Source organism: Cibotium barometz, chromosome 43, assembly GCF_041138505.1.
Source record: "Cibotium barometz isolate CiBa-2024 chromosome 43, ASM4113850v1, whole genome shotgun sequence".
Lineage (NCBI taxonomy): Eukaryota > Viridiplantae > Streptophyta > Polypodiopsida > Cyatheales > Cibotiaceae > Cibotium > Cibotium barometz.
In genome coordinates, this window is record NC_141088.1 from 45,988,454 (window position 1) to 46,001,508 (window position 13,055).

The 13,055-nt window shown below is 41.3% G+C and overlaps 1 protein-coding gene across 2 annotated transcripts; it reads right to left on the reverse strand.

Moving 5' to 3' along the window:
* Positions 1-3,109: 3,109 nt before the first annotated feature.
* On the reverse strand, positions 3,110-6,458 carry LOC147613971 (translocon-associated protein subunit alpha-like). 2 transcript variants are annotated; one of them, XM_086781960.1, is made up of 8 exons: positions 6,232-6,458; positions 5,003-5,152; positions 4,871-4,921; positions 4,680-4,768; positions 4,507-4,584; positions 4,154-4,357; positions 3,954-4,022; positions 3,110-3,562 (listed from the first exon to the last, which is right to left on the reverse strand). In XM_086781960.1, the coding sequence occupies exons 1-8, from the start codon at positions 6,329-6,331 to the stop codon at positions 3,494-3,496; spliced, it is 810 nt and encodes a 269-aa protein (XP_086638086.1). In that variant the 5' UTR covers positions 6,332-6,458; the 3' UTR covers positions 3,110-3,493. The 2 variants fall into 2 exon arrangements, with proteins under 2 accessions (XP_086638086.1, XP_086638085.1); XM_086781959.1 differs by having other exon boundaries at positions 3,954-4,025.
* Positions 6,459-13,055: the final 6,597 nt, after the last annotated feature.

Consider the following 13,055-nt stretch of genomic DNA (forward strand, 5'->3'; position numbering starts at 1 on the left):
TTTCTTGATTTTTAGGAGCTGATTGCTCTCTGCATCTGAGAGGTTCATCCTCTAGAAATTCACATGAGCAAGACTTCAACTCAGATGCAAGTCAAGGTAGAGGCAAATCATCATCTAGAGGCCAAGGTGCAGGCCATTTTGGAAACAAAAATCATGGGTAGTAGCAACAACAACATGAATCTAATGTACAAACAAGTGAAAAATACCACTTTAGAGGTAAGGGGAGATAGAGAGACCGCGGTGGTTAACAAAGAAATAAATACTTTAAAAAGAAAAATGAAATCAAAAGCAAAAGTTACAACAAGGCAATTGTGCATCATTAAGGATGCAGCACATGCAGAGTTCCATAAAAGAAGTTGTGTCAAAGTTAGAAGATATTTGGTATGTAAGTTCTGGCACTTCTAACCACATGGTTCGTACTTTAGAGATATGAAAAAATGAAAAAACCAAGTTATATGTAGAAACATGTGATGATACTAGGCACCCCATTTGCGCATATTGGTAAAGGACCATTGTCTATGCAAGATGGCAATGTGAAGTACCTAGTAGATGTACTTCATGTTCCTAATGTTATTAAAAACCTGGTTTTTGTTGTGGAGATAGATGGTTAAGTAAGGTCTTTATAAGGTTCAATCCTCAAAAGGGTGTTTTGTGGAAGACTTTAAAATTCAGTGCTACTTGGTTACAAAGGATAATAAAAATAGCAAGATGTTTACTTTAGATGTTAGCATGCTTGAGGCAAAGGTAGCCATGTTTGTATATGGGACAAGTGTCATCATATTACAGCTATTGACATCTAGCATAAGCTCATTGATCATGTTAATATATAGTGGATGAAGTTTATGTAGAGGCCCAAAATATTATTATAGGTTTACCAAAGTTTAAGGTTGCTAGTATGCATAAAGTATGTAAAGCATGCTATCTTGGTAAGAAAACTAAACATGCTTTCTCGCATATTAAAAGCACATTAGTGCAAGGCCATTGGATGTTATACATTCGAGTGTATGGAGACCAACCTTTCCAAAACTACAATAATTACAAGTTGCAGGTATTATGTTACATTTATTAATGATCACATTAGAAAAGTGTGGACTTATTTCATGAAGGAGAAAAGTGTGGATTTATATCATGAAAGAGAAAAGTCAGGTGTTTGCTCACATTCAAAGATTTAAAGTCTTGGTCAAGAAGGAAAAAGTGAGATGTTTTCTCACTTTCTTTCAAAAAGTGAGGTAAGGAGAAAAGTGTGAATTTATTTCATGAAGGAGAAAAGTGAGATGTTTGCTCACTTTCAGAGATTTAAAGTCTTGGTCAAGAAAAAAAAAGGTATGCAAATCATGTTGGATTTTGTATTCCGCCTTGTGTCTTTCCTTTATGTGTGTGTATGTATTCCTCCCAAGTAATCCACGTATAGCCCTAAGCTTACGAGTAAGTTTGTATACATGGAAACACTCTCTTAAGCCTTTTAGCTAAGCAATGATAATAGCACCTTTCAGGTAGATATAGATACTATCTTCTTTGACGTAGGCCTTTAATTTAGCCAAAGATAAGGCTCAGCCAAGCCTATAAAAAGGCCCCTATACTTTCATTTCAAATCAATCAAGAGAAGTGCTTGTGCTAATCATTCTTGCACTTACTCACATACACACACTCACTTTGAGTCGCTATCACTCTGCATGGTCTTCTACTCTCCTGTACACCATGTGAGCTCCAAGGCTCCAGCAGATCAAATGCCTAAGATCACGTGATGAGGGAGAGTATTTTTTCAATGAGTTCAATGATTTCTTGAGAAAGTAGGAAGTCAAGAAACAGATTACATATAGGTACACTCCACAATAGAATATAGAAAGGAAAATAAGCACATTAAAGAAGCTTCATGTCTCTTGATGTCTGAAAAGAATATACCATATTCATTTTAGGCTAAAGTAGTAGCAACAACTGCTATTTTCGTAATGAGCAAGACTCCCACTACATGGCATGATACCTGAACAGAATTTCACATACATAAAACTAGATGCGTCTCACTTGAAAGCATTTGGTTGTATTGCATATGTAAAGTGAGAACAAAGTTGGATCCAAAGACAAAGAACTACATCTTCATTGGTTATGCTTTGGAGCAAAAAGGTTATGGATGTTATAACCCTATCACTTGTGAGATGTGAGTAAGCAAAGGTGTTACCTTTGATTAGATGAGTGATATGTACCTTTGATTAGATAAGTGATATGTACCTTTGATGACAAACTAAAGATGTAGATGTAAGAATAAATGATGATGCTCCACATGTAAAGCAACAATCACATGTGCTTTAGTAGACCTAGAGAGTCTTATAAGAGCAGATCTAGTGTTAGTCCATGGTCATGCATGTTGAGGATATATGTAGATATACATGTGCCACATACAAAGGGAAGGGAAAGGTAGATCAACCTTTTGTGCTTAATCTGTCTCACAAGTAGGTCACTCATATGTGGATGGTGGACTCTAGTGAGGCTCCGAGTAGAGCCTTCATGAGGAGGTTGGCATTCAAATTACTCCTGGTGCAAGGAGAACCAAGATTGCATTCGTAGTTAACGTGACGTGGAAAAACTATCCAAGGGGACTTGGTGCCTTGAGGGTATGCTAGCCCCCGCCCCGATTATAATGCATCTATATGGGGAGGAGGTGCAAGGAGAGGCAAAGCACGGACCCATGGTAGGCACCTTAGGAAAACGCACTCACGCACCGGGTAGGCACGTTAGGCCTTCCCGGGTGCGGGGGAGGTTCCGCGGGTGCCGAGTGCCCCGGGGGTTGCCCTCCTTGCACCTCCTCCCAATACTATCTTTTCAAAGAGAATAATCTATAGTGATATTGCTAGTATATAACAAAAACTGAACTGACCTTTTACAACACCAATGAAAAGATATAATCCGAGCTAAAAGAATGTATTAATATCCACATGTCACATCAGAACATAAGCCCAAAGGCGATGCTCTCAATTTGGTAAATATTTCTTTCTTGTTCAATCTAGCCATATTTAGCCTTGATGAGAAGATTTTAGTACAAGACACAAATTGTGTTTCCTGCAAATGGCACCACTTCTATATTGGACATCAAATGCTGCAAAAAACAACAATCTCACAAAAAAAATACATTAAACAAAAACTGGAGGCAACAACCAGATGGGACAAGACATGTAAACATGCAAACCATAAATCTGTAGTTACCAATGAAAGTAACTACCACGAGATTTTCCTATAATCAAAACAGCAGCTAGAATCACGTCAGACAACCAACCTAGAGCGATTAGATAACTACAATAGGTGCTTGGGAAAGAAATGCAGCTGTGCGGATGAATGGAGTTTCCATTGCCTCCATTTTTTACCACAGCCACATGCAAAGACTCTAAATCAAGATATTACAGCCTCAGATTAGCAATGCCTTCACCATACTGGTAAGCTAAACTACAAAACTTTACAGCTGTGTCAAACACGAGCTTTTGACACGTCTGGATAGAAAATATCATTTCTTCTTCTTTGACTTGGTTGGCTGTGAGATGCTTTTTGATATTTTCTGGGTGAAGGCAGTTCCCTGTACAATCACACAGAAATTAATAATCTGCTGCAATGTTTGCTGAGAAATACAAACTAAGTATACACAGAGTGCCGAATGTAGCAACATGTGCTGAGACACCTTAGTGTCATTTAGTGGGGCCCAAACAGGCACCTACACAGTTACCAGAAGCTGCACCTAGACCGATATTTGGCCGTTGGATGCACTTCTGTGTAGATTTAATCAAAAGCATATGAAAGTATAGTGGATACAAAAAAAGGGACTTAATCCTTGTCATGTATACACAAAAAAGGTTTCTTGCTCTTGGTGGTCTTGGAGATGTAAATAACAGTGACATACTACAATCACAAGGGCCTTTTCAGAAACAACACGTGAGAGAGAGAGAGAGAGAGAGAGAGAGAGAGAGAACCTGCAGCCACTCATTGTTGACAGTCTCCATGCTACGAGTTCCTGTCTCCACTTTCTTGGTCCTCCGTGTCTTCTATACAGAAAAAAAATAATAGAGCTAAACAACACTGAGAAATCTATTGAAACAGCCCGTGAGTAAAATGTTCTAGGAACCTCCCAGGACACAATGTATTCACAAATATCTAGCTTGGTGTGGCTCACCTTGGAGAGCTTCTGGAATTGGCCATATATCCACATGCCCAATAGACCTAACATCCCCATGCCCAATGTTACAAGAAAAAGGGTCTCCCCGCTAAGAAAACCACTGGCTTCGGCCACTTCCATTGTCCCATTGTAAAAGACTGACCGGTGAGGCTGGCCATCCACTTCATATAAAATGCTTGCAACCAGGCCGAAGGTTCCAGGCTGCATTAGATAAATATGTACAACAAGAATCAAAACAGGTCACCTGCGTTAAAATCACCAAAAAGTTAAACTGCTAACATGTATTGAAAGCACTCAATCCTCAGCCAGAAAAGTGCATGGAAAACCCTGTAGAAAGAGAAAGAGAGAACCTGAAGATACTTGCTCACAGTGAATGCATAGGGAAAGGACGCCTGGACCGATGGCGGAACAGTTGAGTTCCGAAACTCCTACGAAGACAACCAAATATAATGCCATTTAAAAGAACATTTTCAAATCAGCTGTTGATTTCACGAAAAGTTACTGAAAGGTAAAGTTAATCCACCAGAGCTGAGAAATTCTGGATTTGATACTTGTGATCATAAGCCAAATGCAAACTTGCCCAGACAGAATGAATCTTCAAAGGAAAATCACCTGTTTCATACGGTATGATTACGGGCTTAAAAAACCAATTATGGGCCAAGCTCTTTCAGTCTGCAGAACATATAAAGAATGAGAACAATAAAGCATACAAACCGTGGTTTGAGACTCCAAAAATAATCTCAGCTTCTTCTCCAGCAGGAGTGGCTAAAATCACATTGAACAGAAGTAAGAGAAAACCCATAATGCAACACAGCCATCCATCATAAGCATCTGGCAAACACTCACATTTGTCAGTGTTTTTTGGAAAAAAGTAAACTGTTTCTACCCCTGCTGCTGGCATTAGGTCGATATCTGAGAGATCGCGGATGGAATCAGCAACAAGCGCTGATTCACCATCTCTAACATCATCATCCACTTCAGCAGCAATCGGTTTGCCTGGCAAGATTTGAATTTTTTTTACATGACGCATAAATACATGAATCATGATGCGTATTCATACAAGCGTGGAATATACCAACCTTTACATGCATAACTCTGAAGGCACCACAAAGAGGCAAGTGTGAAATGACCCCTCTTTGCGGACTACACAAAATAGAGGGCAACAAAGGTAAAGATTGTATGAAAGGTATGTAATAAAAGGTCCTTCAAAATAAGGATTTTGATTTAGGATCACAAGGCAATACTAAAACTAAGCTTTTGTAGATACTGAATGAACAAGGAAAGGCCATCGGGAGGCCTTTCGTGAGAGGGAAAGGGGTGAGCGATAGCAGCAGCTGCAAAAGCTTTTCCAAGGAAAAGGCCATTCCCTACCATCACGGTTGTGGGGAGGCATATGCTGACTCATTAGGTTCCTGGCTTGAAGCTGGCAGGCAGGTACAGAAGGTGGTTACAAATGCAAAATCATAATGTGATGGTGACAGAAGCAGCTAGCATCTGCAAATTCTAAACAAGAAGGCGGCCTGATTTCAAACTCTACAGCTGAAATTTCCCTTCAGCTGACCCACATACATGGCGGGCAATGATGCATACAAGCCTCAGTGGCCTTTTTCCACCCAAGTGTAGCGCCTTCCTCTGCAGACAGAAGGTCCAAGGCTGAAACCCCAGAAACTAAATGTAATCAATCCCTCAAAAAAAAAGGAGTAGCTTTTCAGAAGCTGATGCCTGAATGCATGGCAGTACAAAAAATTGATTGCAGCAACTCGTTCTTAGATCCTTGATACAGGAGGCGTCACATCATGAGATGAGCTGCAAAGTGGGAGAAACCCACCATCTCCAAGTAACGTTTGAGTTTGTTTTTGATCATGGAAAAGTATGTTTCATTCATGCTGTCGTTCTGCCTCGATGGAGCATGTCATCTGAGTCTCTGAGAAATTCTGAACTTAGCGTTTCTAGGACAGGCCAGCTAGGGTTTTATAGGGTTCCTAGGGCGGCTCTACTAGGGTTTCTGGCTTAGGGTGCCAGGCTTCTGAGGGATTCTGACAGACAAAGCAAAATTGAGAGAGAAGAGGGCATACCTTGTTCGGCGGCAGCGGCGAAAATGATGCTGCAGAGGAGGACATAGCCGACGAGCAGAAGCAAGGCCGACGAGAAAAACCTCGACCGCGATCTGTCCATGACGATGATTCGATCAACCTAACACTCTGCCTGCGCATGGGCGGCGTATGAGCCTGTCTTGCGTGTCTGCTCTGCGCTACTCTCTATTTGGTCACTCTCTGTTGTATGTGCCTTAGTCTAAAGAAAAAAAATGTAGCCTAAAGGTTTAAAACCTTAGTCTATAAAAAATTAAAGTAAATTATTTCTTTTTTTGACCAATAATATTTATTTATATTAACTTATCAAAATCTGGCATATCACCCCCAGAGACTCAACTCTCTACTTTCGTGGGATCAGTCTTGTTTCTTGTGTGAGGATGAAAGATGGGAATTTCTTTGTAAAATCTTGAATGAGGTTGAATTATTTCTTTTTTTTTCAATCTACATCTTGTAAACAGTCTACTCATCTCCTTGTCACCTCAATGACTAGAATTCACTTTATGGTGATATACCTCAATGGCTAGAGTTTACTTTATTCCTAACTGTGTACATCTTTAGTGGTGGATTCTCTACGTTTTAAAGGTATTTTGGGTACAAAGCATGCAAATATCAAACATATTCACATATCAACAATGTCCATATATATGTAACTCATTGCACCACCATGACCTATCCAACATTGACAATGACATCAAGCATGTGGTGTCACTTCTCAAACCTAACGGATTGGATGGACGAAAAGAAACTACTCAAGTCTACAATAACAATTGGTGTGGCTAGTAACACCCTAGCTCTCCACAATTGCTCACATAGAATAGTTATGCATGGACAAACGTGCATGGATGGTGGATGGCAAGCTTATAGTTGGTGTTTGTTTGCTATGATAACTTGACAAAAGAAGTGCCTCCACACAAACCACGAGACACATCCAACGCCTCAATTTCTTTTTGTTTGCAAGTCACTATTCTCCTTTGAGGATTGCGCCATAGCTAATAAAAATCCATTAATTAATTACAAATAGGCTTGCTACTTCATTTTGAGAGATCAAATCTACAACCACCTCCTTCAATTGTGTAGTTTACAACTCTCTCTAGATTGCCTGAAATGCCTAAATTCTTATGTATAATAATTCCTCTACTCTTATGTATAATAATTCCTCTACTCTTCTAATGTTAACTAGTACGTAGTTTGCAACTACCTAAAATGCTTAAATTCCTACGTGTAATAATTCCTCTACTCTAATGTTAACTAGTACGTAGCTTGCAACTACCTAAAATGCTTAAATTCCTATGTGTAATAATTCCTCTACTCTGATGTTAACCACTCCATAGATTAACATGTTAATTCCTCTTCTCTAATGTTAACGGCTTTGTAGTAGGTTAACATGTTTTCACCTGCCTGACCTAATATAAGGCAATTTGCCATCTTACCCACTCAAACGAGCAGTTATCTTTTGTAAGACAGTGCTGGAACATATACAGCACTCTTACCTTGTGCTTAATGTCAAATAAGGAAAGTCTAAGGACTTTGTGTACATACTTGGTTAAGACTTAATAAAGGTCAAACAGTTTTAAGTTTAGCCGGCCTAGTATGAAAAGTAATCGCTTGAATATAAGTCATTTTTTATAATAAGAAGCAAGTTTCCATGGTAGAGCTAGCATGAGCTAGACTAGCTATGGGGGATCAAAGATCACCATGACTATCAATGTGTGTGTGTGTGTGGGGAGAGAGAGAGAGAGAGAGAGAGAGAGAGAGAACTAAGCTCAACATCACATGGCGGCCATGTGGCCATTTGTAAAGTAATTTTGGTAAAATATCTGCTATTAGATCTTACATGCTTGTTTAATGGATGCATGCTAGATAGGTTTGTTTGTAGGTTTCTCTCTTACATTAGCTTCTTCTTCTTAGCCTGCCTTTTGTGAGAGAGAACCATCATGAAGGCTATCTCTTTTTACATCCATCTAAACATAGAGTCCTCTTATTTCACTCCACTAGGCAAAGGGGCATTCCGGTGTGACAATGAAGTGAGGACGCGATGGATGAGCAAGTATATCCACACCAAGAAGTTGCATTTACATCTCAAAGGCAAGGACCATTGACACATGATTTGGCAAGGCTAAGCTAAGCTCTTGACTTGAACATATTTGGTACTTAGGGCTTAGCTCCATTAATCTATCCATTTTGGGATATTGAGATCTAATCTTGCCTAATATTGATTAGGAGGTCACAATTTAAAAAATATATGTTTTGGGAGTCTTGGATGTGTTAGTTTTGTTTCTTTTGATTTTGATTTGAAGTTTATTTGCATTAGAGCATTCTATTTCCATATCTTGGAAGGAGAAAACCCTAGTTTCTTGGTGATTTGTATGATTTTGGAGCCTAAAGACTTAGATTTCATACCCCAAGAGCGGGAGAAGCGAGTGTTGCCCTTACCTTGCCCTTAACATTTTGCCCTTACCTTGCCCTTAATCGAGCATCGGAGCATTCGAGCCTTCACCAAGAGCGGGAGAAGCGAGTGTTGCCCTTACCTTGCCCTTAACATTTAAGAAAAATCTCAAATTTTTGTGTTTTTTCTTCAAGTTTACATTCTAGCTTAATCTTCAAATTAATCTCAATTTTTTAGTTTAAATCATGCATTATAGGCACCAATAGGTAGCTAGAGACTAGCTCTAGCTCCCTATTGAAACAAAAACACAAAAAAACACTGGGCAAACACCTGAATCAGCAGGTGTTTGAGGAAAATTTCAGGTGGAACTGCTCTCTGTCTGGCTGCTCTGAGAAGCGAACGCCTATTTTCTTATCAGGCCACGGCCATGGCACATCTGCCACATTCATTCCTTCCCACAACAAGCTAAATCTAGCTAGATCCTCTGCCTAGCTATGGTAGAGGCATTAAAAATAGAATTAATGCATTTAATTGAGCATGAATTGCATTGAAGTGCATTCAATCTTGGGGGTGTAATTGTACTAACAGAGAATATTCAGGGAGGCTGTCAGACCTGCAACCACAAAGCCCCAATTAATTTTGAAAATTCCCAGTTCCGAAAGTGCCACGTCTGTTTCCTTCTCATCTAAATCGAACAGCTGTTCTTGATCTCAATTGCAATTGCCATGCCCGCATCTTTTTCTCTGATTTTTTATTTTGGAAGCAAACACTCGTTCCTTCTTCAAGCGAACATACAGTCAATTTAGTCTTTTGAAGCGAACGTCCGTGGCTTCTTTTCCATGCCGGTTCCATTCTAGACCTAAATTAGAACAACCCTTCCCTTCTTCTCTGAAGTGAACACCCGTTCCATCCTTCAAAGCTCAACCACACGCCCGTGCCAACGCAAAAGCAAACATCTGTTCCTTCTTTGCCTGAGAAGTGTACGCCCATTCGTTCCCTTCTTCTCTGAAGTGAACACCCGTTCCATCCTTCAAAGCTCAACTGTTCCCTTCTTCTCTAAAGTGAACACCCGTTCCATCCTTCAAAGCTCAACCACACGCCCGTGCCAACGCGAAAGCAAACATCTGTTCCTTCTTTGCCTGAGAAGTGTACGCCCATTTGTTCCACATTTTGAAGCGTATGCCCGTTTGCTCTCTAAAGCATACAACCATTCCATTTCCCAAAAAAGAGAAAAAAAACATATTTTTCCTTAGAGGGGATCTGCACAATAGTTCCATATTCCCATGCACCTATGATCGGGTAGATCGGGTGTGAAATAACCCTCTCTTCAACGAAGAAAACTCTTAGGATGCTCCTTCGCTTGTAAGATCGGACCCATCGGTGAGTGGAGTTAAATAGTGCTCGTCTTTGACAGTACCAATGAAAAGCGAACCACCCAAGCGTAGGATGAGGAACCCTAGACCCCAAAACAGGAGAGCCATCTATCAAGCTCCTGCCTCTCCCACACATTCACAAAGAAGCCTTGCTTCGAGGTTCTCTGATTTTACCTGGGAAATACACAGTCATAAGAACGTCAACCCAGAGTGAGAGGCATGGACCAACCCCAAGAGAGCGAGCCTACTCCTTCTCTAGATCCTAGAGTGGAAGTAGGCAAAGCGAGAGCCAACAGATCTAGATTGAACCATCAGTCTGAAGAGCTATGCCTGTTTTAGGTGTAGCCAATCAGTTTAGGGCCCAAGGAATAGCACAAAGTCCAGGGGGGCAAGACCATCATCTCATGGACCAGGAACATCACATCAAGGCGAAAGGGTCTACCCAGGCCCTTCACATCAGCCTAGTCCGCTTGTATATCAGTAGTACCCACAGCAAGGAATCTACCCTAGGAAGTACCACATGGGACCACAAGGGGTACATCTAAACCCACCAATTAGACAAGGGCCTCCCATGGTATATTATCCTCCTGGCACCGTTCCTCCACCAACCCTTCCTTAAACTGCTCCTGTACCAACCATGGCCAACCATGGCAAGACTGATGCTAGAAATGCTGAGATTGGCCATAGAAATAGGGAGGGGGTGGCTATTGGTATCACACCTCTAGCACCAGTGCAACATGCACCTGCACCATAGAAATAGGGAGGGGGTGGCTATTGGTATCACACCTCTAGCACCAGTGCAACATGCACCTGCACCAAGGTTAGAGCAGCGGAATAAACCTGCAAACATCTTGAAACTTATTATAAAATTTGATGGGACTAGAGATCCGATCCCACATTTAGAGATGTTTAATCAAATTTGCGATGCCTTTGGCTATGTGGAAGATTAAGTCAAGGTAAGTACCTTTGGCCTCACCCTTGATGGCAAAGCAAGACAATGGTTGAGGTCCTTGAAGACAGAGGACAAGGTCACCTTTGAAGCTTTTAAAGAGGCTTTGATATTCTTGCCAAGGTACCAAGTGGAGCCCTGTTGGGCAGCTACATAATGTAAGGCAGAGGGAAGGCGAAACCATTAGAGACTACATCAACAGAGTTAGATATCTCCACTCGCACTACAATGCTAGAGATAAGTTCTCTAATGAAAGGTTAATAGGGAGATTTCTAGAGGGTCTTGATGAGGTGCCCATACACAACTCATTGTATGCCTTGGGTCGAGCAATGTTGTAGGAGTGCTATGGATTTCGAGGACAATTTCAAGGGAACATGTTCCTGAGAACTCCACGAAGGTACATCAAAAGCTTCCTTCAAGGCTACCAGTACAAATTCTGATGGAAAACACAAGGAGTCCACGTCAGGACAAAATGTTGAGCGATTGGCCGCTTCTTTAATGCAGCAGATAACCTAGCAATGGAGAACTGGCCAAGGTTGGAACTAGGGAGGCCAACCTCATCTTTATCCTAGGAGAGAACTTGTATAGTGTCCACACTTGAGACCCCGTCCAAGCCTCTACTATACATATTGTGTCAAATGGGGTAATCATGAGGTCTCTAACTGCTACCATTAGAAAGCTGCCTTAGCTCGAGCTCTACCTCAGGGATTGCCCGCCAACCCTAGACAACCGCTGGCCCTACGAGCACCTGCGCATCATAATGCACCTCAACCTGGCCACGAGGTGGCCCATAGAGGAATTCTAAGGGTACCTGAAATTCCCTTACCACCCCTGGTTCTTCCACCTTAGCCCCTGCTACCAAGAGTTGCACTAGTTCATCAGCTAACCCTGATGGAAATCTTTGAATATGGGAACAAGGGGGAAATTTCGGATGTTCTTATTTATGAAACCCAAGAGCCTACAAGCCCACCCTCACAAACCTTCAGTCATTATATTATGGAGGGAGATCAAATGTACCCTATGTACTTAGCAGCCCCAGCACCCGCGGGCTAGAAACATGAATCAGATGATGCCAAAATGACCACCCATACAGTGCTATAATTGTGCAGGACGTCACCGAGTGGCTGAGTGTCCCAACATGAAGGAATGGCGAGTACCTTTAGTGGTGCTCTTGCCATGATCCCATTGTGTGTAGGGTGTGGTATTGATCATATGTATAAGGATTGTCCGCTAAGATTGGGAATGATGGGGAAGGTTCACGAAGTTAATCCTAGCACCAGCCTTAACGTGCTGAGTGTTAGAGATGGCTTCATCCAAGCAATCCCGCTCAACATTGCCACTGGAGAGGCTTCCACATCGCAAAACCAAGGCCAGGTAAAAGCCCCTGAACAAGCACGAATGACTCAGCAAGCTCAAGAAAGAAAACCACAAATATTGGCAAGGGTGAAAACCGAGTAGTTATCAAAAGTGGTTTGAAAGACGGCACAACAACTCACCCTTCGACTTCTTCATCTTCTTCATCAGAAGAAGAAGATTTGCTACATGCTGCAGAATGAGCCAAAGAACCCATTGACACTCGCTAACTGCCTAAAAAGCTCACAGAGTATCCTAACCCCATTGAGGAAAAGGAGAGACTTGTGGTAGCCCAAGAGTTGGTTGAAATATGATGGTAGTAATCATATATGTGAAGCATATAGATTTGGGAAGTAAGCAAGGTTGCCATTTCCAAAAGATGGTCAAATTAGCAAAAAACCATTGGAAATCATTCACAGTGACATATGGGGTCCAGCACAGACTCCAACTATCAATGGTTGCAGGTATTATGTCACATTTATTGATGACTATAGCAGGATGACTTGGATTTGCTTCTTGAAAGAGAAGAGTGAAGAACTTGGGAAGTTCATTGACTTTAAAGCATTGGTGGAAAAACAGTATGGTCAATGGATCAAGTGTTTGAGGACAGAGGGTGGTGGTGATGAGTACACATCATGTGCATTTGATGCCTTCTTGAGAGAGAGCATGGGATAAGAAGACAAATTACATGCCAGGTACACACCTCTTAGCAAAATGGTGTTGCTGAGAGGAAAAACAAGATCAT

Excerpts from the sequence above, each read along its gene's own strand:
- LOC147613971 (XM_086781959.1), bottom strand. The coding sequence starts at position 6,331 with ATGGACAGATCGCGGTCGAGGTTTTTCTCGTCGGCCTTGCTTCTGCTC. Across the intron at positions 5,153-6,231 it reads CGCCGCTGCCGCCGAACAAG|GCAAACCGATTGCTGCTGAA; the intron begins GTATGCCCTCTT and ends AAATCTTGCCAG. Across the intron at positions 3,563-3,953 it reads TCAACAATGAGTGGCTGCAG|GGAACTGCCTTCACCCAGAA; the intron begins GTTCTCTCTCTC and ends GTGATTGTACAG.